The 24,305-nt window shown below is 43.9% G+C and overlaps 1 protein-coding gene and 1 long non-coding RNA gene across 9 annotated transcripts in view; one reads left to right on the forward strand and one right to left on the reverse strand.

The window, feature by feature from the left end:
- Nucleotides 1–24,305, forward strand: part of LOC124147747 (leucine-rich repeat-containing protein 74B-like) — a 79,820-nt gene that overhangs the window by 45,474 nt on the left and 10,041 nt on the right. For 5 of the 8 annotated variants that reach the window (XM_048381140.1, XM_048381139.1, XM_048381144.1 and 2 more), the window contains 11 exons: nt 8,038–8,221; nt 8,784–8,956; nt 10,177–10,284; nt 11,290–11,383; nt 13,200–13,249; nt 13,437–13,604; nt 14,125–14,240; nt 14,819–14,897; nt 17,434–17,529; nt 18,099–18,341; nt 21,095–21,106. In XM_048381140.1, coding sequence (XP_048237097.1) covers nt 8,038–8,221; nt 8,784–8,956; nt 10,177–10,284; nt 11,290–11,383; nt 13,200–13,249; nt 13,437–13,604; nt 14,125–14,240; nt 14,819–14,897; nt 17,434–17,529; nt 18,099–18,341; nt 21,095–21,106 — 1,323 coding nt within the window. Of the gene's footprint in view, nt 1–1,490; nt 1,608–2,077; nt 2,141–8,037; nt 8,222–8,783; nt 8,957–10,176; nt 10,285–11,289; nt 11,384–13,199; nt 13,250–13,436; nt 13,605–14,124; nt 14,241–14,818; nt 14,898–17,433; nt 17,530–18,098; nt 18,342–20,965; nt 20,978–21,094; nt 21,107–24,305 lie in introns of those variants that run through there. The other 3 variants (XM_048381143.1, XM_048381141.1, XM_048381142.1) reach the window with 3 other exon arrangements.
- LOC124147748 lies at nt 20,788–22,294 on the reverse strand. Its single transcript, XR_006862824.2, has 3 exons — nt 22,225–22,294; nt 21,788–21,845; nt 20,788–21,444 (listed from the first exon to the last, which is right to left on the reverse strand). It is a non-coding gene; the product is annotated as an uncharacterized LOC124147748 (long non-coding RNA).

A 24,305-nucleotide genomic window follows, 5' to 3' on the forward strand; every position in this document is an offset into this window, starting at 1 on the left:
TGTGTCGTCATACCCCGGGGATCATGCTGTGTGGCTCACTACGTGTCGTCATACCCCGGGGATCATATCTGTGTGGCTCACTACATGTCGTCCTACCCCGGGGATCATGCTGTGTGGCTCACTACATGTCGTCATACCCCGGGGGTCATGCTGTGTGGCTCACTACATGTCGTCATACCCCGGGGGTCATATCTGTGTGGCTCACTACATGTCGTCATACCCCGGGGGTCATATCTGTGTGGCTCACTATGTGTCGTCATACCGCGGGGATCATGCTGTGTGGCTCACTATGTGTCGTCATACCCCGGGGATCATGCCGTGTGGCTCACTACGTGTCGTCATACCGCGGGGATCATGCTGTGTGGCTCACTACATGTCGTCATACCCCGGGGATCATGCTGTGTGGCTCACTACATGTCGTCATACCCCGGGGGTCATATCTGTGTGGCTCACTACATGTCGTCCTACCCCGGGGATCATGCTGTGTGGCTCACTACATGTCGTCCTACCCCGGGGATCATGCTGTGTGGCTCACTACATGTCGTCATACCGCGGGGATCATGCTGTGTGGCTCACAACGTGTCGTCATACCGCGGGGATCATGCTGTGTGGCTCACTACATATCGTCCTACCCCGGGGATCATGCTGTGTGGCTCACTACATGTCGTCCTACCCCGGGGATCATGCTGTGTGGCTCACTATGTGTCGTCATACCCCGGGGATCATGCCGTGTGGCTCACTACGTGTCGTCATACCGCGGGGATCATGCTGTGTGGCTCACTACATGTCGTCCTACCCCGGGGATCATGCTGTGTGGCTCACTACATGTCGTCCTACCCCGGGGGTCATATCTGTGTGGCTCACTACATGTCGTCCTACCCCGGGGGTCATATCTGTGTGGCTCACTACATGTCGTCATACCCCGGGGGTCATATCTGTGTGGCTCACTATGTGTCGTCATACCGCGGAAGCACTGTTCATGTTTTCAGTCAATGGTGTCACTGGTTAGTCTTGACTACTTGTTTGTAGCAGCTGTTATATCGCTGGAATATTGTTGACTGTGGCATAAAACATCATTTACTCATTCATGAGTGATGGGGTGGTGGTGTAACCTAGTGGTTCAAGTGTTCCTTCCTCATGCTGAAGAGTACAATTTCTGTGGTATTTCTGCAGTTCCTGGCCGCCAATATATTGCTGGAATACCGGTATTGCTAATTATTAGTGGCGGGAAACCATACTCTCAGTCACTCAGAAGTGAGACTCATGTCTTACCTGACAGATCTAAGAATTATAAATCTGGAGGAAACAAATTGGATCAGTATCAATCATTCACGCTTTCTTCTTTTATCTCACATTAACACAAAACATTAATTCTCCAGACTTACTCCTTTCAAACAGAGGCTTAGTCATTAAGTGGGTTTCTAGAGCAGAGGGAGAGAAGGTTTTGTTGGCTGTGCACTGGAGAGGAAAGCTTTTTGACCGGAGATTAATTGGCCTTAAACAGTATGAACAGGGCTAAGTGCCCCAACATGGGCCAGCCCGCTGGGTTAATATTGGGGAGCATTGCTCTCACACACGCTATGGATTCCTACATTGGGAGCTGTAATGTATGATTGATCAGTTTCATTTGAAGGTTCAAAGCCAGTGTTGTGCTGTCTAAACAGTTGTGTATACTTCATATTTCATTTATTGGATGTGTGATGGTCTATGTAATGGTTAGTCTTGGTCCAAATTTTATCTGTCTTTATCTGAGAACTGACTTAAGATTTTCACATGTTTCAGTTGGTTTGACTTGATGTGTCTGCCGTGAAATATGTTAGTGTTTTAGTTAAGCTTTGAAAAGTTGAGTTTCAAGTCCTTAAAGTATGTTCGTGAAGTCAGGGTATGTCCAGATCGACAGGAATTCACTGAAACTGAAAGTACCAATACTTGTATTTTCTCAGTGTAGTATTTACTTTTTGTATAAATGATCAGTGGGGGTTTGAAGATTAATATCATAATTGGACTAAACATGTTTTGGTGACTGTTTAATATGCTTGAAAATGTAGTCCTCGAAAGTTGAATTTTTCCTTGCAAGTTTGGTGTGAAAGCAGCTGTGTTAGAGAGGCTGTCTGGACCCGCAGCACAGCTAAATGGGCAGGTGAGTCTGCAGACACTGGAGGAGGCTACTTGCCACTACCCAGGGTGTGGTCACAGCTGTAGTAACACTTGTGTGGGTTTTGTAACAACCCCTTTGCAAGCTTTCCTTGAGAGGGACATGATCAGCCGAACAAGCACAAGGGAATAGTTCAAACATATATGTCACCTATTTATCTCAACAAACATTAAAAAAAACAATAATTTGTTACTCTCAGATTTAAATATACATACCATATTCAACGTAATAAGCGCCTCGCTCTAATAAGCACCCACAGCGATATTTGCTAATATATTGGCTAGAGTACAAATCCAATATTTATTCGTGTATAATACGCACTCATGTTATATGCACCCTTAAGTATGGGCAATTAAATTCTGGAAAATATATCTGTCGTGTATAATACGCACAGACTTTTCTTTTGCATCATTTCAGGCTGTCCGCATAAACCACGAAATTTACAATCTTTCAACTCAAAATTATATTCTAATAAGAGCCCCCTATTTCTTATTTTGAGAGCGCCCTGGGCGTTTATTACGTCGAATATGGTAAGTGATGAAGTGAACAAACCACATGACCGTGATGCAAGGGAGAGGCTGACAGCTTGACACATAGTGCTTGAGGTGTGTGGTGGTGGACACGATTCTGAATCAACCAGTGCCATATCTACCAAATACACTCTAATAATGTATATATGTGTGATGAATGTGATATACACCTATTGACAGTAGATTTGTCTGTTTGAGTGTGTAGAGTGTTGTCTAAAACACAAAACAAACATCTTGAGAAGAAGACAGTCACAGGTCGTGACAAACAGATATATGGACATGTCTTGAATGACAGACACAACCAGATATGTGGACATGTCTTGAAAGACAGACACAACCAGATATGTGGACATGTCTTGAATGACAGACACAACCAGATATATGGACATGTCTTGAATGACAGACACAACCATATATGTGGACATGTTTTGAATGACAGACACAACCAGATATGTGGACATGTCTTGAATGACAGACACAACCAGATATGTGGACATGTCTTGAATGACAGACACAACCAGATATGTGGACATGTCTTGAATGACAGACACAACCAGATATGTGGACATGTCTTGAATGACAGACACAACCAGATATGTGGACATGTCTTGAATGACAGACACAACCAGATATGTGGACATGTCTTGAATGACAGACACAACCAGATATATGGACATGTCTTGAATGACAGACACAACCAGATATATGGACATGTCTTGAATGACAGACACAACCAGATATGTGGACATGTCTTGAATGACAGACACAACCATATATGTGGACATGTCTTGAATGACAGACACAACCAGATATGTGGACATGTCTTGAATGACAGACACAACCAGATATGTGGACATGTCTTGAATGACAGACACAACCAGATATGTGGACATGTCTTGAATGACAGACACAACCAGATATATGGACATTTCTTGAATGACAGACACAACCATATATGTGGACATGTCTTGAATGACAGACACAACCAGATATGTGGACATGTCTTGAATGACAGACACAACCAGATATTTGGACATATTTTGAATGACAGACACAACCAGATATGTGGACATGTCTTGAATGACAGACAAAACCAGATATGTGTACATGTCTTGAATGACAGACACAACCAGATATGTGGACATGTCTTGAATGACAGACACAACCAGATATGTGGACATGTCTTGAATGACAGACACAACCAGATATGTGGACATGTCTTGAATGACAGACACAACCAGATATATGGACATGTCTTGAATGACAGACACAACCAGATATATGGACATGTCTTGAATGACAGACAAAACCAGATATATGGACATGTCTTGAATGACAGACACAACCAGATATGTGGACATGTCTTGAATGACAGACACAACCAGATATGTGGACATGTCTTGAATGACAGACACAACCAGATATGTGGACGTTGAAGAGGTGTAGGCTGATACCTGCTGGCAGCTGATGTTCTATCTTGTAATCTGAGACACCGGAGAGAGACTTGTGTGTATTCAAACAACAATTATTGGAGTGCAGACAATGTACAGGCCTCTCTTTGTAATTACAATGGCCTTGACGAGCGGTAGTTATTTACAAATGAATAACCTGAGTACTTAAGTGGCAGGTGAAATATTGTGACAGAGGACATGTTCAGATGACCTCTGTGGGACTAAAAAATACATGTAGATCTAGATTTGAGGCGTAAGACTTCTGAGGGCTATCTGAGATAAGACTGTTGTCTGGAATGTTTTGTACTGCCGCTGATAGAGGATGATAATACTTAGAATGAATGAGAACTTGCTCCCAGTTACTGCCCTGACCAGACATCATGATGTACAGTCAACTTAGGTATATTTATCTTAGGTATATTTATCTTAGGTATATTTATCTCAGAAACACAAGATGAGGTGGGGTAGCCAAGTGGTTAAAGTGTTTGCTCGTCACACCAAAGGCCCGGTTTCCATTCCCTTCAGGCATAAATTGTGTGAAGCCCATTTCTTGTGTCCCCCGCTGTGATATTACTGGAATATTGCTGTAAACAGCTTAAACAATCCTGATTACTCTGAACCATATGTACCTGATGTGACTCTGACTACTCTGAACTATATGTACCTGATGTGACTGACTACTCTGAACCATATGTAACTGATGTGACTGACTACTCTGAACCATATGTAACTGATGTGACTGACTACTCTTAACCATATGTACCTGATGTGACTTTGACTACTCTGAACCATATATACCTGATGTGACTGATTACTCTGAACCATATGTACCTGATGTGACTCTGACTACTCTGAACCATATGTAACTGATGTGACTCTGACTACTCTGAACCATATGTCCCTGATGTGACTCTGATTACTCTGAACCATATATACCTGATGTGACTCTGATTACTCTGAACCATATGTACCTGATGTGACTCTGATTACTCTGAACCATACGTAACTGATGTGACTCTGACTACTCTGAACCATATGTACCTGATGTGACTCTGATTACTCTGAACCATATATACCTGATGTGACTCTGATTACTCTGAACCATATGTACCTGATGTGACTCTGACTACTCTGAACCATATATACCTGATGTGACTCTGATTACTCTGAACCATATATACCTGATGTGACTCTGACTACTCTGAACCATACGTAACTGATGTGACTCTGACTACTCTGAACCATATGTACCTGATGTGACTCTGATTACTCTGAACCATATGTAACTGATGTGACTGACTACTCTGAACCATATGTACCTGATGTGACTCTGACTACTCTGAACCATATGTACCTGATGTGACTGACTACTCTGAACCATATGTAACTGATGTGACTGACTACTCTGAACCATATGTACCTGATGTGACTCTGATTACTCTGAACCATATGTACCTGATATGACTCTGATTACTCTGAACCATATGTACCTGATGTGACTGATTACTCTGAACCATATGAACCTGATGTGACTCTGATTACTCTGAACCATATGTACCTGATGTGACTCAGACTACTCTGAACCATATGTACCTGATGTGACTAATTACTCTGAACCATATGTACCTGATTTGACTGATTACTCTGAACCATATGTACCTGATGTGAATCGGATTACTCTGAACCATATGTACCTGATGTGACTCTGATTACTCTGAACCATATGTACCTGATGTGATTCTGACTACTCTGAACCATATGTACCTGATGTGACTCTGATTACTCTGAACCATATGTACCTGATTACTCTGAACCATATGTACCTGATGTGACTGATTACTCTGAACCATATGTACCTGATGTGACTGATTACTCTGAACCATATGTAACTGATGTGACTCTGACTACACTGAATTATATGTACCTGATGTGACTCTGACTACTCTGAACCATATGTACCTGATGTGACTCTGACTACTCTGAACCATATGTACCTGATGTGACTCTGACTACTCTGAACCATATGTACCTGATGTGACTGACTACTCTGAACCATATGTAACTGATGTGACTGATTACTCTGAACCATATGTACCTGATGTGACTGATTACTCTGAACCATATGTACCTGATGTGACTGATTACTCTGAACCATATGTACCTGATGTGACTCTGATTGCTCTGAACCATATATAACTGATGTGACTCTGACTACTCTGAACCATATGTACCTTATGTGACTGACTACTCTGAACCATATGTACCTGATGTGACTGACTACTCTGAACCATATGTACCTGATGTGACTGATAATTCTGAACCATATGTACCTGATGTGACTGATTACTCTGAACCATATGTACCTGATGTGACTCTGACTACTCTGAACCATATGTACCTGATGTGACTCTGATTACTCTGAATCATATGTACCTGATGTGACTCTGACTACTCTGAACCATATGTACCTGATGTGACTTAGACTACGCTGAACCATATGTGCCTCACTCAGAGGCTTTGTTTCACAGACGATCAGTCAGATCGGTAATAAGTAGTTTAAACCTTCACTCACTCTCTCACTCGGAGGCTTTGTTTCACAGACAGTCAGTCAGATCGGTAATAAGTAGTTTAAACCTTCACTCACTCACTCACTCACTCGAAGGCTTTGTGTCACAGACAATCAGTCAGATCGGTAATAAGTAGTTTAAACCTTCACTCACTCACTCACTCACTCGGAGGCTTTGTGTCACAGACGATCAGTCAGATCAGTAATAAGTAGTTTAAACCTTCACTCACTCACTCACTCACTCACTCACTCGATGGCTTTGTTTCACAGACAAACAGTCAGATCGGTAATAACTAGTTTAAACCTTCACTCACTCACTCGGAGGCTTGGTTACACAGACAAACAGTCAGATCGGTAATAAGTAGTTTAAACCTTCACTCACTCACTCACTCACTCGGAGGCTTTGTTTCACAGATAAACAGTCAGATCGGTAATAACTAGTTTAAACCTTCACTCACTCTCTCACTCGGAGGCATTGTTTCACAGACAGTCAGTCAGATCGGTAATAAGTACTTTAAACCTTCACTCACTCTCTCACTCGGAGGCTTTGTTTCACAGACAGTCAGTCAGATCAGTAATAAGTAGTTTTAACTTTCACTCACTCACCCGGAGGCTTTGTTTCACAGACAATCAGTGAAATTGGTAATAACTAGTTTAAACGTTCATTCACGTTGTCATTTTCGGTCCGTCTGTCCGTCCATCCATCCATCCATTCATCTGTCTGTGTGTCCATCCTCCCATCTTTCCATCTGTCTATCCACTACTCAAACGGGACAAATTTTCGCGAAAAGTAATTAAGTTTTGAGAAATTTTGAGAAATGCAATTTACACACTCATATTACTGATCATGATCTTGAAGGAGTTTGAAAATTGGTGTCTGAAATTCATTTTTTACAGAGTTATGGCCCTTGCTCTGTGCTCTTCAACTTCAAGAAACTGATCCCTTATGATATTTATTCCACAGTTACTTTCCTTGCTACATGTTTAGAGATTTTGTGCATACACCAATTACGGCCCTTAATTCGTGTTATTTTACAAAGTGCATTGTGTCTGCAATGGGGACACGTTTTTCTCTGAAACTATTGAAATTAGCTTTTCTTAACAAGACTGAGTTTGAGAATTGGTGCCATATATAATTTTTCCAGAGAAGGGACCTTTTGTGTGTAATTATTCCACTTTTAATCATTTTTTCTGATGACATAAAGCGGCCCTCTTCTTAAGGCTTTATTGGACTCTTTTTTTTATAGTTTATCTTCACTACTATATGTACAAACAAATTCTAGTGTGCCCCATGGCGGAGGATAGTGATAACACTGTTTTCTTGTTTTTTCACAGACAATCAGCCGTGCCAGTAGCCGGCGGTCAAGAAGGGGAAGTGCGACCTCCAGGAACCAGGACAGAGGTCATAGTTCAGAGAGTGAGGAAGATGGGGATGGCCGGGATATTAACTCTGAAATGGAGCTCCGGACAGTGGACATCCATGACGACAAAGCATGGGACACAGACCTTGAAGGAGAAGGTAGGCGTTATCATATCAAATGTCTAGGTCACTTAATAATGTTCAGCATACACAATATCATGTAAGTGCTTGAAATTGTCATGTGATTTACTATAATTTATCCTATCAACCGCAGATTTGTCTTATCTAGGCTCGATATCGCAGTGGTATGGCTGTAATAATGCATGGTATGGCTGTAATAATGCATGGTATAGCTGTAATAATGAATGGTATAGCTGTAAAAATGCATGGTATAGCTGTAAAAATGCATGGTATAGCTGTAATAATGCATGGTATGGCTGTAATAATGCATGGTATAGCTGTAATAATACATGGTATAGCAGTAAAAATGCAGTGGTTCAGCTGTAATAATGCTGGTATAGCTGTAATAATGCATGGTATCGCTGTAAAAATGCAGTGGTTCAGCTGTAATAATGCATGGTATAGCTGTAATAATGCATTGGTGCAGATGTAATAATGCAGTGGTTCAGCTGTACTAATGCAGTGGTTCAGCTGTAATAACGCAGAAGCTGGAGTAATATAGCATTCACTCACCCAATTTTATTTGACTTTTATTTCCCAGAATCCTCCACATCATACGACCATACCGGTAAAACAGCGTACATCGAGTGTTGCAAGCGGCTCGGCATCATCCCGGCCTCATACTTCCTGCGACACATGCAGGAAAAGGAACTGGTGATGAAGCACCATGGTCTTGGCGCCCAAGGGATGAAGGCCATCGCCATGGCACTAGTGGTGAGTGGGCTCACGCTGACAAGTTTCCCTATGTGGTCCAGTGTCATTACCACCATTAGTATCTCTCTCCTCGGAGCCTGGCCTGACCAACCCTCCACAGGTAGCATAGCGGGTAAACTGCATTATCAGCCAGTAAGCATGGAGGCAATATAATCAGTACAAGAAGGCGAAGCATTCGGAGCTGCATACTTCTTTTCTGTATCTCAAAAACAAATGTAAACAGGCAGTTCTAAATGGAGAATACTACTTGAAGTGCTATGTTGCGGCAGCTGCCCATGTTGTCAGTCACTGGTTTGCCTGGTCTAAACTTGATTATTTACAGGCCACCGTCATAAAGCTGAAATATCGCTGACATTAAACAGCCTTCACTCACTAACTCATTCCTTCACTTTCAGACCACTTAAAAATATATTCCATTGAAATGTTAGTTGTGAGAAAGGTTCCAGCCAATGTACTATTGGATTAGATGTACTGGTGGGTACAATGTAATGAAACACACAGCCGAGGTTGGATTAGATCTAATGGTGGGTTCAGTGTAATGAAACACACAGCCGAGGTTGGATTAGATGTACTGGTGAGTTCAGTGTAATGAAACACACAGCCGAGGTTGGATTAGATGTACTGGTGGGTTCAGTGTAATGAAACACACAGCCGAGGTTGGATTAGATGTACTGGTGGGTACAATGTAATGAAACACACAGCCGAGGTTGGATTAGATGTAATGGTGAGTTCAATGTAATGAAACACACAGCCAAGGTTGGATTAGATGTACTGGTGAGTTCAATGTAATGAAACACACAGCCGAGGTTGGATTAGATGTACTGGTGGGTTCAGTGTAATGAAACACACAGCCGAGGTTGGATTAGATGTACTGGTGGGTACAATGTAATGAAACACACAGCCGAGGTTGGATTAGATGTAATGGTGAGTTCAATGTAATGAAACACACAGCCAAGGTTGGATTAGATGTACTGGTGGGTACAATGTAATGAAACACACAGCCGAGGTTGGATTAGATGTACTGGTGAGTTCAATGTAATGAAACACACAGCCGAGGTTGGATTAGATGTACTGGTGGGTACAATGTAATGAAACACACAGCCGAGGTTGGATTAGATGTAATGGTGGGTACAATGTAATGAAACACACAGCCAAGGTTGGATTAGATGTACTGGTGGGTACAATGTATGCATGATGCTGATGACTTGCCTGTACTCCAGTCTAACACCACAGTCCTGAACGTCAACCTGCGAGACAACTGGCTGGGGTCGACAGGAGGCTTTGCAATCTGTGACATGCTCAAGGAGAACTGCTTCATCACTGAGATTGTAAGTATTGTAATAAAGTTGCCAGCTATATATAATTGTGCCCTTAGGGACTGGTCATTTATTATAGAGGAGGTGAAAAATGACAGGGAGAGTGGGTGGTTGCCAAAATTTATCACAACTACAAACAAAACATTACTCAGTTCAATTTAAAAAAATAAGAAAATGATAAATTTGAATCTTATTCAGGGACTAATAATTCCATATATTCCACAAACTCTAAAATGCATTGTTTTGTTATATTTGGATGTATACATAATAACATGTGACATTGGCTGATGTGAGTGTGCGATTCGCTGTGCAGAGTAATCTCATTAAAATAAGACCTTAGTGAGTGAGTGAGTGAGTGAGTATGTTTTTTACGCCGCTTTTAGCAATATTCCAGCAATATCACACATTGTACCCATGTCGGGAATCGAACCCGGGTCTTTGGCGTGACGCGCAAATGCTTTAACCACTAGGCTACCCGACCGCCCCCAGACCTTAGTTCTCGCTACCGCTAAACAAAGATCTGAAGACATCCCATTAGGGGTCACATCAGAACGACCTTTCATCCGACCAATCAGAACATGAAGCCAAGTCGCCAATTTGAAATTAGTGCCGTAAAGCACGAGAAAGCTGCCTTCTGATTGGTCATTCCATTGGTCGGTCAAAGTTCGCGCAAGGTCGGTCTGACTTGACCCGTAATGGGATGTCCTCAGATCTTTGTTTAGCGGTAGCCAGAACTAAGATCTGATTTTAATGAGATTGCTATGCAGAGTTGCGTCCCTTGGGCACGCCAGAAATCTATATTTGTGGGTTCGAATCCTGGTTCGCCCCGATTATGTTTCTAGGTTTGTCAGCACCATACCCGTGCTTGTGGGTTTCACCGAAGTGGTAAACGTCTGAGACCTGCATCACCTCGGGCTTTCCTCCCACATTAAGCTGACACGCCGTGATATAACTGGAAAAAAGCGGCGTTAACCAAACTCACTCACTCACTCACTAATGTGAATGTTGTACTTCCAGGATCTCTCTGACAATCGGCTGGGGACAGTGGTTGCTGCAGCTCTCAGTCAGATCCTTACCCAGAATGACACGTTACGCAGGGTCACGCTAGCAGGTCAGTACTTGGTGTATATACACGTAACAACATCAGGGACCAGTTGCTTAAAGGTCATGCTAGCAGGTCAGCACCGTGTGTATATACACGTAACAACATCAGGGACCAGTTGTTTAAAGGTCACGCTAGCAGGTCAGTACCTGGTGTATATACTCGTAACAACATCAGGGACCAGTCATTTAAAGGTCACGCTAGCTGGTCAGTACCTGGTGTATATACAGTGATCCCTCGCTATTAGGCTCTTGGATAAAGCGCTACCTCGGTTACTACGCGCGGTATCACATGGCTCCCAAAATTTATGTACACTTTTAATACTGAGAGTTTTACACAGCCGTGATTGTATAGTTGTTCGTTGTTCATTTGCACATAACGCTTCTTATCGCATAATCAACCGTTTATCGCTGAATGGAGTTCTAAAAATCTGTTTGAAAACATCTGCGGCAAGTCCCGGAAATACGATTGTTCTACTAGTTAACTTTTCACACTATACATCCTTTGATCTTAGAAGCGCATGCATGCAATAAAAGAGAACCACAAGCGAAGTTTATTTTCTTAATTAGTGGGCAATTCAATTTGAGGCGACACTGTCAACTCACATGTAGTTGCTGTCACAACACAGCGGTCATTCCTTTTGATTCGGATCAAGTAACCGTATCAAACCAATTAATCTGGCTTGAATGTGTATCTCTATTTGCATGAATGTGTATGAATGCGCGTAGTGCTGGTAAAAACTCTCGTTTTCCGTATTTTAAGCAACATGACCAATCAATGCCACTGAATCACTCTGTACATGTGTAATGAATTGTGATTGGCTCTTCACTCATAGCGTCTGTTACTACCATTATCGATCGATATTTTCATGTAAGTAGACTACATTCACATTGAATGTGACAGTTAAGGCTTGTAAATAATAACAAACGGCGAAAACATAATGGATATATATTTTTAAACTATGAACGGTAAAAAACTTGTATCATTGCAATGTGCGAGACAAGGCGAAGATCGTGAGATTGGCCGAGCGCGCTCCCCCGCCTTGGCCTCGGTTAAACGGCTCATCGTCTATAACGCCCACCAATTATTTGGACCCCATTGGTAGCATTGTAGCGAGGGACCACTGTACACGTAACAACATCAGGGACCAGTCGTTTAAAGGTCATGCTAGCAGGTCGGTACCTGGTGTATATACACGTAACAACATCAGGGACCAGTCATTTAAAAGGTCACGCTAGCAGGTCAGCACCTGGTGTATATACACATAACAACATCAGGGACCAGTCATTTAAAGGTTACACTAGCAGGTCAGCAGCTGGTGTATATACACATAACAACATCAGGGACCAGTTGTTTAAAGGTCATGCTAGCAGGTCAGTACCTGGTGTATATACACGTAACAACATCAGGGACCAGTTGTTTAAAGGTCATGCTAGCAGGTCAGAACCTGGTGTATATACACATAACAACATCAGGGACCAGTCATTTAAAGGTCATGCTAGCAGGTCAGTACCTGGTGTATATACACGTAACAACATCAGGGACCAGTCATTTAAAGGTCATGCTAGCAGGTCAGAACCTGGTGTATATACACATAACAACATCAGGTCACAGGCAACAACATTAGGGACCAGTCATTTAAAGGTCAGGCTTGCATGTCAGTACCTGGTATATGTATATGCAGGTAACAACCTTGGGGTATTATGGTATTTGTCCACAGTAACATTACCACAGCCCCGTCAAGTTCAATCAAGTTTGCATGAATAACAAACTATCCATATCTAATCATCAATTGAGAGTAACTCCAAGTATATATTTTTTGTAGGAAATGAATTTGATGACAAAGCTGCTGGATACTTTGCAGATGCTTTGCTGGTGAGTTTTTTTAAAAAGATCGACAACATGACTCATCAACTGATCTGAAACTCTGATAAGCAGGGCCTCAGAATTGCAAGACTGCTGCTAAGTACTATTGTGGCTACTTGTTAACGCTTTTGAGGATATATTGAAGAATAATTCAAATAATTCTGTTTCTTGTATATTATTTTCTATGCCTTTGCAGGGTGCAACAAAAATAGAATATTTAAACCTTAGTCACAATAACTTTGGTGAGAGTGCGGGCATTGCGCTGGGGCCAGCAATCTCCGAGAATACTTCACTCAAAGAGCTGGACCTCAGTTGGAACCATCTACGACGGAAAGGTGCCATCGCCGTGGCAATGGGAGTAAAGGTGAATTTAGATTGGCTATGCTGTACCTTTCTTTATTGTCATAGAAAATTAGTTGTAATGTTAAACTGACCATAGAGAATGACCACAGAGACTGTTGGTTATAACATAATCAGTGTAACATCAAGCAGTGCTACAACATAATCAGTGTAACACCAAGCAGTGTTATAACATAATCAGTGTAACACCAAGCAGTGTTAAAACATTATCAGTGTAACACCAAGCAGTGTTATAACATAATCAGTGTAACACCAAGCAGTGCTATAACATAATCAGTGTAACACCAAGCAGTGCTATAACATAATCAATGTAACACCAAGCAGTGTTATAACATAATCAGTGTAACACCAAGCAGTGCTATAGCATAATCAGTGTAACACCAAGCAGTGTTATAACATAATCAGTGTAACACCAAGCAGTGCTATAGCATAATCAGTATAGTATATCAATACACTAGTATACAGGTTTCAATTTCTCACTAACTATTTCGTCCTATGTCATGAAGTTAAGTTTTCATTTTCAGAACAATGTATTTATGAAGAAAGTGAATTTATCGTGGAATGGGTTTGGGCTGGAGGGATCCATTGCCCTGGCTGATGCTGTGAAGAACAACTCAGTGCTGGAGGAGCTTGATATTGGGTGAGGAGTCACAACGAGGAACTCAAAGGAGGAGGAGGAGGTGTCATCTGGTAGTTCACTGATGAACTGGGAGGTGTAGTCTAGTGGGTCACTGAGGAACTGGGAGGAGCAGGAAGGTGTAGTCTAGTGGTTCACTGAGGAACTGGGAGGAGCAGGGAGATGTAGTCTAGTGGTTCACTGAGGAACTGGGAGGAGCAGGGAGGTGTAGTCTAGTGGTTCACTGAGGAACTGGGAGGAGCAGGAAGGTGTAGTCTAGTGGTTCACTGAGGAACTGGGAGGAGCAGGAAGGTGTAGTTTAGTGGTTCACTGAGGAACTGGGAGGAGCATGGAGGTGTCGTTTATTGGTTCACTGAGGAACTGGGAGGAGGTGTAGTCTAGTGGTTCACTAAGGAACTAGGAGGAGGTGTAGTCGCTAACTGAAGACCTGGCTTTGATAACCTACATTGTACATTCTGAAAAGTCCATTTTGGGTGTCTTGGTACAGTGTGAAAATTCCATTCTTTGTGTCTTGGTACCATGTGAGCAGTCCTTTCTTGGTTTTTATGTTGTTAATATGTTGTTGGGATTCTGTGTTGCAGAAACAACAGAATAACCACAGAAGGTGCTGTGCTGATTGGGAAGGGCCTCTCTCTCAATGAAACTTTGCAGGTGTTGAAGGTGAGAAGTGTTGACATACATGTTGTCAGTGTCAGACAGCTTGGTGTTTCATGTACAAATCCAGAGGCCAGTGATCATTCAGATCCAGCTTGCCACCAAATAAACCTTTATATCTTCATTATTAGATTTCAACCCTAGTTAAGCCTAGAAAAAAATCCTGGCCTTGTATATGTGAACACTAGATAAAACCTGACAGTGAACACCTGGCCTTGTATATGTGAACACCTAGATAAACCCTGACAGTGTACACCTGGCGTTGTATATGTGAACACTAGATAAAACCTGACAGTGAACACCTGGCCTTGTATATGTGAACACCTAGATAAACCCTGACAGTGTACACCTGGCGTTGTATATGTGAACACCTAGATAAACCCTGACAGTGAACACCTGGCCTTGTATATGTGAACACCTAGATAACCCCTGACAGTGAACACCTGGCCTTGTATATGTGAACACCTAGATAAACCCTGACAGTGTACACCTGGTGTGTATATGTGAACACCTAGATAAACCCTGACAGTGTAGACCTGGCCTTATATATGTGGACACCTAGATAACCCCTGACAGTGTACACCTGGCCTTATATATGTGAACACTAGATAAATCCTGACAGTGTACACCTGGCCTTATATATGTGAACACCTAGATAACCCCTGACAGTGTACACCTGGCCTTGTATATGTGAACACCTAGATAAACCCTGACAGTGTACACCTGGCCTTATATATGTGAACACCTAAATAACCCCTGACAGTGTACACCTGGCCTTGTATGTGTGAACACCTAGATAAACCCTTACAGTGTACACCTGGCCTTGTATGTGTGAACACTAGATAACCCCTGACAGTGAACACCTGGCCTTGTATATGTGAACACCTAGATAACCCCTGACCGCATACACCTGGCCTTGTATGTGTGAACACCTAGATAACCCCTGACCGCATACACCTGGCCTTGTATGTGTGAACACCTAGATAACCCCTGACAGTGAACACCTGGCCTTGTATATGTGAACACCTAGATAACCCCTGACCGCATACACCTGGCCTTGTATATGTGAACACCTAGATAACCCCTGACAGTGAACACCTGGCCTTGTATATGTGAACACCTAGATAACCCCTGACCGCATACACCTGGCCTTGTATATGTGAACACCTAGATAAAACCCTGACAGTGAACACCTGGCCTTGTATATGTGAACACCTAGATAAACCCTTACAGTGAACACCTGGCCTTGTATGTGTGAACACTAGATAAACCATGACAGTGAACACCTGGCCTTGTATATGTGAACACCTAAATAAAACCCTGACAGTGAACACCTGGCCTTGTATGTGTGAACACTAGATAAACCCTGACAGTGAACACCTGGCCTTGTATGTGTGAACACTAGATAAACCCTGACAGTGAACACCTGGCCTTGTATATGTGAACACCTAGATAAACCCTGATGGTGTACACCTGGCCTTGTATGTGTGAACACAAGATAAACCCTGACAGTGAACACCTGGCCTTGTATATGTGAACACCTAGATAAACCCTGACAGTGAACACCTGGCCTTGTATGTGTGAACACTAGATAAACCCTGACAGTGAACACCTGGCCTTGTATATGTGAACACCTAGATAAACCCTGATGGTGTACACCTGGCCTTGTATGTGTGAACACAAGATAAACCCTGACAGTGAACACCTGGCCTTGTATATGTGAACACCTAGATAAACCCTGACAGTGAACACCTGGCCTTGTATGTGTGAACACTAGATAAACCCTGACAGTGAACACCTGGCCTTGTATATGTGAACACTAGATAAATCCTGACAGTGTACACCTGGCCTTATATATGTGAACACCTAGATAACCCCTGACAGTGTACACCTGGCCTTGTATATGTGAACACCTAGATAAACCCTGACAGTGTCCACCTGGCCTTATATATGTGAACACCTAAATAAACCCTGACAGTGTACACCTGGCCTTGTATGTGTGAACACTTAGATAAACCCTGACAGTGTACACCTGGCCTTGTATGTGTGAACACTAGATACCCCCTGACAGTGAACACCTGGCCTTGTATGCGTGAACACTAGATAAACCCTGACAGTGTACACCTGGCCTTGTATATGTGAACACCTAGATAACCCCTGACCGCATACACCTGGCCTTGTATGTGTGAACACCTAGATAACCCCTGACCGCATACACCTGGCCTTGTATATGTGAACACCTAGATAACCCCTGACAGTGAACACCTGGCCTTGTATATGTGAACACCTAGATAACCCCTGACCGCATACACCTGGCCTTGTATATGTGAACACTTAGATAACCCCTGACAGTGAACACCTGGCCTTGTATGTGTGAACACTAGATAAACCCTGACAGTGAACACCTGGCCTTGTATATGTGAACACCTAGATAAACCCTGACAGTGAACACCTGGCCTTGTATGTGTGAACACTAGATAAACCCTGACAGTGAACACCTGGCCTTGTTTGTGCTATCATTCACTTTCACCCTTCCTTCCAGATGGGTCAGAATCCAATGCAGACAGGGGGCTGTTGGGCCATCTGTGCAGCAATACTGAAAAACCCCAGTTGTGTCCTCAGACACATAGACTTTTCTGTGAGTACAGTCACCATGGAAACAGTTTGATTATGATTGTAATTATAATATGATGATATGGAAAAAATATCTCATTTGTTTAAATAGGAAAGTGAAAGTTTCAAATTGTCGACATATGTTCCTGTATGAGTAGGACCATAACAAGGTAGTATTTTTGTTTGTTGTTTAACGCCACACTCCGCAGTCTTCCAGCTATATGACAGCGGTCTGTAAATCCAGGCAATCAAGTGACTGACATCATGAGCAATGATCCATGAAATTGGGATACGATGACATGTATCAACCAAGTCAGCGAGCCTGACCACCCGATCTTGTTGGTTGCCTTATACGACAAGCATGGGTTAGAAGAGGTGATCAAGAATGAAACACTTAATTACCTTTGCTGTGATATATCCACATGTAACCTCCATGGGTGATGGCGTGTCCATTGGAACAAGCATTACAGCTCAAAGGCCTGGGTTCAGTTACACTCATGGGTAGAATGAGTGGAGCCAATTTCTGCTAACCCCGATTGTGATACTGTTGGAATATCCCTACTTGCACGCTCACTCATACTTCCCACCTTCCAGGATATTTTAGTGAACGAGGACTTCACAGAAATCTTCAAGCAGGTCCAGGAGCAGATCCCAGACATCAAGATATGGCATGGAGGCATGGAGCCGCCTCTGAAGCCTAAAGCCCGGATCCCGCCCATGATGAAGCTGGCCACCTACATCGACAAGCACGACCTTAGGCTTGTTGACTTCTTCAACAAGTTTGACAAAGACAAGAGCATGAGTGTCACTCATGAAGAGTTCATTCAGGGCCTGGAGGTGAGGTAGCAAGAGGGTAGATAGGAGGGGAGGATGGATAGCAGGAGGGTGGATAGGAGGGGAGGGTGGACAGGAGGGGTGGGTTGATAGGAGGGGAGGAGTAGATAGGAGGGGTGGGTGGATAGGAGGGGTGGGTGGATAGGAGGGCAGGGTGGATAGGAGGGCGGGGTGGATAGGAGGGCAGGGTGGATAGGAGGGGAGGAGTAGATAGGAGAGGAGGAGTAGATAGGAGGGCAGGGTGGATAGGAGGGGAAGAGTAGATAGGAGGGGTGGGTGGATAGGAGGGCAGGGTGGATAGGAGGGCAGGGTGGATAGGAGGGGAGGGTAGACGGGAGGGGTGGGTGGATAGGAGGGGAGGGTGGATAGGAGGGCAGGGTGGATAGGAGGGAAGGGTGGATAGGAGGGCAGGGTGGATAGGAGGGGAGGGTGGACAGGAGGGGTGGGTGGATAGGAGGGGAGGAGTAGATAGGAGGGTAGGGTGGATAGGAGGGGAGGGTGGGTAGAAGGGGTGGGTGGATATGAGGGGAGGAGTAGATTGGAGGGGTGGGTGGACAGGAGGGAAGGGTGGGAAGGAGGGATGGGTGGATAGGACGGAGGAGTAGACAGGAGGGGTGGGTGGACAGGAGGGGAGGGTGGATAGGAGGGAAGGGTGGATAGGAGGGGAGGGTGGATAGGAGGGCAGGATGGATAGGAGGGGAGGGTGGACAGGAGGGGTGGGTGGATAGGAGGGGAGGAGTAGATAGGAGGGTAGGGTGGATAGGAGGGGAGGGTGGGTAGAAGGGGTGGGTGGATATGAGGGGAGGAGTAGATTGGAGGGGTGGGTGGACAGGAGGGAAGGGTGGGAAGGAGGGATGGGTGGATAGGAGGGAGGAGTAGACAGGAGGGGTGGGTGGACAGGAGGGGAGGGTGGATAGGAGGGAAGGGTGGATAGGAGGGGAGGGTGGATAGGAGGGCAGGATGGATAGGAGGGCAGGGTGGATAGGAGGGGAGGGTGGACAGGAGGGGAGGGTGGATAGGAGGGGAGGGTGGGTAGGAGGGAGGAGTAGATAGGAAGGGAGGGTGGACAGGAGGGGAGGGTGGATAACAGGGGAGGGTTGATAGGAGGGGACGGTGGGTAGGAGGGGAGGGTGGGTAGGAGGGAGGAGTAGATAGGAGGGGTGGGTGGATAGGAGGGGAGGGTGGATAGCAGGGGAGGGTGGATAGCAGGGGAGGGTTGATAGGAGGGGAGGGTTGATAGGAGGGGAGGGTGGATAGGAGGGGACGGTGGGTAGGAGGGGAGGGTGGATAGGAGGGAGGAGTAGATAGGAGGGGTGGGTGGATAGGAGGGGAGGGTGGATAGCAGGGGAGGGTTGATAGCAGGGGAGGGTTGATAGGAGGGGAGGGTTGGTAGGAGGGAAGGGTGGATAGGAGGGGAGGGTGGGTAGGAGGGGAGGAGTAGATAGGAGGGGTGGGTGGACAGGAGGGGAGGGTGGATAAGAGGGGAGGGTGGGTAGGAGGGAGGAGAAGATAGGAGGGGAGGGTGGGAAGGAGGGGAGGGTAGATAGGAGGGAGGAGGAGATAGGAGGGGTGGGTGGACAGGAGGGGAGGGTGGATAGGAGGGGAGGGTGGGTAGGAGGGAGGAGTAGATAGGAGGGGAGGGTGGGAAGGAGGGATGGGTAGATAGGAGGGAGGAGGAGATAGGAGGGGTGGGTGGACAGGAGGGGAGGGTGGATAGGAGGGGAGGGTGGGTAGGAGGGAGGAGTAGATAGGAATGGAGGGTGGACAGGAGGGGAGGGTGGATAGCAGGGGAGGGTGGGTAGGAGGGGAGGGTGGGTAGGAGGGGAGGGTGGATAGGAGGGAGGAGTAGATAGGAGGGGTGGGTGGACAGGAGGGGAGGGTGGATAGGAAGGGAGGGTGGGTAGGAGGGAGGAGTAGATAGGAGGGGAGGATGGATAGGAGGGGAGGGTGGGTAGGAGGGAGGAGTAGATAGGAGGGGGGAAGGAGGGATGGGTTGATAGGAGGGAGGAGTAGATAAGAGGGATGGGTGGACAGGAGGGGAGGGTGGATAAGAGGGGAGGTGGGTAGGAGGGGAGGGTGGGAAGGAGGGAGGAGTAGATAGGAAGGGAAAGGGAAGGTGGATAGGAGGGGAGGGTGGATAGGAGGGGAGGGTGGGTAGGAGGGAGGAGTAGATAGGAAGGGAAGGTGGATAGGAGGGGAGGGTGGATAGCAGGGGAGGGTGGATAGGAGGGGAGGAGTAGATAGGAGGGGAGGTTGGATAGGAGGGGAGGGTGGGTAGGAGGGAGGAGTAGATAGGAGGGAGAGATGTGAGTCTGCCTGAGATGTGAGTCTGTCTGAGATGTGATGTGAGTCTGCCTGAGATGTGAGTCTGTCTGAGATGTGAGTCTGCATGCTGCATGTGGAAACCACGTAGCGGATTGTCAGATACTGTCTGTATACACTGCACAGCATATGGCAGGTGTCTGTGTTGTCAGCACCTTTCATAGCAATAACATGACCACTCTTCTTCTAGATACATTAACTCTCATACAGAAAGATGTAGGAGAGTAGCATCTCTTTTCATATGACACAGTTTGAATCATGACAAATTGTCTTTTCAACCCACTTTATTCACATTTGACAAGCAGCTAGTAAAATGGGTAAATACAATGTTGCCTATCCCGACTTCACTTTGATGAACTTCCTTCAGATCTGATTATTCACGCCCTATTTTTATTGTCTTTATTCAATTGTTTATTTGTTTATTTCCCCACTAGAAATTCCAGAAGGTAACCCTGGTTTGCCTGTGTGGAGACTTTGCTTCTGTGTACCACTGAACTTCTAATATGTCTGTGTCCACCCTATGTAATAACCACAGTATGTTGCAGTGGGGCACAGCCCACTAATGTCCAAATAGTACTAACTTATCCTCATACTGTGTGCCCTCGGGGGGCGTCCAGGGCTAATCACTAATGAGGATTGGATGGTTGCACCCCCTGGGTGGCCATGTCCATAGTAGACTGTATGCAGGCAGACGTGACATGGCTGGAGTATGGCTGACTGCGGCCTAAAACAACGTGCACTCCTACTTTGTGAGGACTATCCTTTCATTGACCATCTGTAATTGCTAGAAAAGTATAAATTCAAGGAATATTAGTAACATTATTGTCATGGACTTAATTCCATGACTTTGTAGTAACGGTAACTATCACATGATGGAACTTGTCATTTGTAAATGTGTTTTAATTTGGAAAGCAGTGTGCAACTTTAATGCCTGATTCCCATTATAAAAATGAGACAGTATGTAATTTGACATGTACAAACCTTATTTTTGTGAAGAATATTTTGTATCTTCAAATGTTATATATGTTGTGTTTGTCTTTGTGGTGTCCTTCCTGCTTTCAATGTAATATCCTTACTGTTGTCACACTAATAAGTACTCCTAACAAATCTCATGCAAAAGTCCAAACCTGAACTATGCCAGAGGACCAGGAAATGGGTTTGTTGTGTGCCAGGCAGATGTTTTTCCTGCAAACATTCACTGTTTCAATGATTAGATCTTATCCAAATATTTAAGGGAATGAAAAGAATACTTTTCATCAGTTATTCATTGCATTATCTCATTGACAAATAGGATAAAAAACAATTGAAAGTAAAGTCTATTAATTTCTAGACATATTTTTTTGTCCATTTTCTGAATACTATCACTGAGTTACGTAATCTGTATTTTTGTATGTTAAGCCAGACAAACTCCTTTCTATTTTTACGTATTTTCGTATTTGCAACACAGCAATTTGATTTTTATACTTAGTAATGCTTATAAGGCGACATTTTTTTTATATCTTGGTTTACAGATGCGCCACTCTTTCAAAGTCTAAATGTTAAAAAAAATTAAAATTAAAATTACCCTTTTTTTATTACCTCCGATCTTTTCATCAAAAAGTTCAAACAAAAAAGATTTCATTTCCTTGTCGAGCGTAAAGCAAGGGAAGTCACTCTGATATTTCTCGCTGGCATCCTTCTCTAATACCATCAAAGCTTGTCAATGCAAAGCGCAGTGGTGACCAGTTTAACTCTTTCAGCACTGTTGGCCGGTACAACCATCAAGAAGCCACGAGTCACCAGACACCGCATGGTAGACTGTCCAAGTCACGTCAAAATAGTTTACAATTTTATTAACCTACTTGTCATATCATTCATTTATTAAATCTATCACATTTCACAATGTCTGAAATACGTATTCCATTTGATTTTATCATTTTTTATCAATAGATTAAAAAATTATTCACTAGATTCTATTTCCCGCAATGTTATTGAAAATAAAATTCTCGGACAAACTTCGACAAACAGCAAAATAAAGATGTTTCAAGCAAATCTTCAAATATATTATACAAAGTAATAAAATCAACAAAAATATATCTAAAAGTTGCCAAACTGACATCTAAGTTATTATTTCCATCTTTTTGTGCGGTTGCATGTAATGTAAGTCAAATGACATCTTGGCTTTCGTCGCCTCGATTTCTCGGCTCAGACACGATGTCTTTAATGCCAAATATATGCATAAGAAGGTTACAGCTCATAACATAGATAACCTAGCACTATGCATCCATGAAGTTCCATATTATTGATAGAGATCACGATTTCATACTTAAAACGTTCAAAATAACATGGTTTAACCCAAACCTTTCGTCAAAGTCTGAAAAATATCATACACAATTGAGGACAGTACCGTTGCTGTAATTTAATTGGCTGCCTTAGATCACATGCTTAAATTTGACCATCCATGAACCTTGTAGCAGATTATGTCGGTGAAACAATATAAGTTTTTTTAATGTATACTGACATGGCAGCCTTCGACGTATGTTTTTAATCATACAAAGCTTCGAAAACGGAGGTATTTCCTCATGTTAGTGAGCGGACAGCCACTATCATTAGGAAATGGGTGATTACAGATATTATTACTTCCGTCCGTACGTCCCACCTGTTTGTTGCCGCGATATCTCAAGAACTAAACACTGGATTGTCTTCATATTTGGAACTATGGCGTATATACATACTCCGCAGACACCAGTCGGTTTTGGTGACCTTGACCCCATTTTCAAGGTCACAGCAGGCATATCTGCTTTTGGAGTTGGAAAACGGTGTTGCCGCGATATCTCAAGAACTAATCTCTGGATTGTCTTCCTATTTGGTACTAGGGTGTATATACGGACTCCGCAGACACCAGTCGGTTTTGGTGACCTTGAGCCCATTTTCAAGGTCACAGCAGGTAAATCTGCTTTTGGAGTTGGAAAACGGTGTTGCCGCGATATCTCAAGAACTAATCGCAGGATTGTCTTCATGTTTGGAACTATGGTGTATATACAGACACCGCAGACACCAGTCGGTTTTGGTGACCTTGACCCCATTTTCAAGGTCATAGCAGGCAAATCTGCTTTTGGAGTTGGAAAACGGTGTTGCCGCGATATCTCAAGAATTAAACACTGGATTGTCTTCATATTTGGAACTATGGTGTATATACAGACTCCGCAGACACCAGTCGATTTTGGTGACCTTGACCCCATTTTCAAGGTCACAGCAGGTAAATCTGCTTTTGGAGTTGGAAAACGGGGTTGCCACGATATCTCAAGAACTAATCGCAGGATTGTCTTCATGTTTGGAACTATGGTGTATATACAGACACCGCAGACACCAGTCGGTTTTGGTGACCTTGACCCCATTTTCAAGGTCACAGCAGGCAAATCTGCTTTTGGAGTTTGAAAACAGAGTTGCCGCGATATCTCAAGAACTAAACACTGGATTGTTTTCATATTTGGAACTATGGTGTATATACAGACTCCGCAGACACCAGTCGGTTTTGGTGACCTTGACCCCATTTTCAAGGTCACAGCAGGTAAATCTGCTTTTGGAGTTTGAAAACGGTGTTGCCGCGATATCTCAAGAACTAATCGCAGGATTGTCTTAATATTTGGAACTATGGTGTATATA

This window comes from Haliotis rufescens, unplaced genomic scaffold (assembly GCF_023055435.1).
Source record: "Haliotis rufescens isolate VD_foot unplaced genomic scaffold, xgHalRufe1.0.p SCAF_36, whole genome shotgun sequence".
NCBI lineage: Eukaryota > Metazoa > Mollusca > Gastropoda > Lepetellida > Haliotidae > Haliotis > Haliotis rufescens.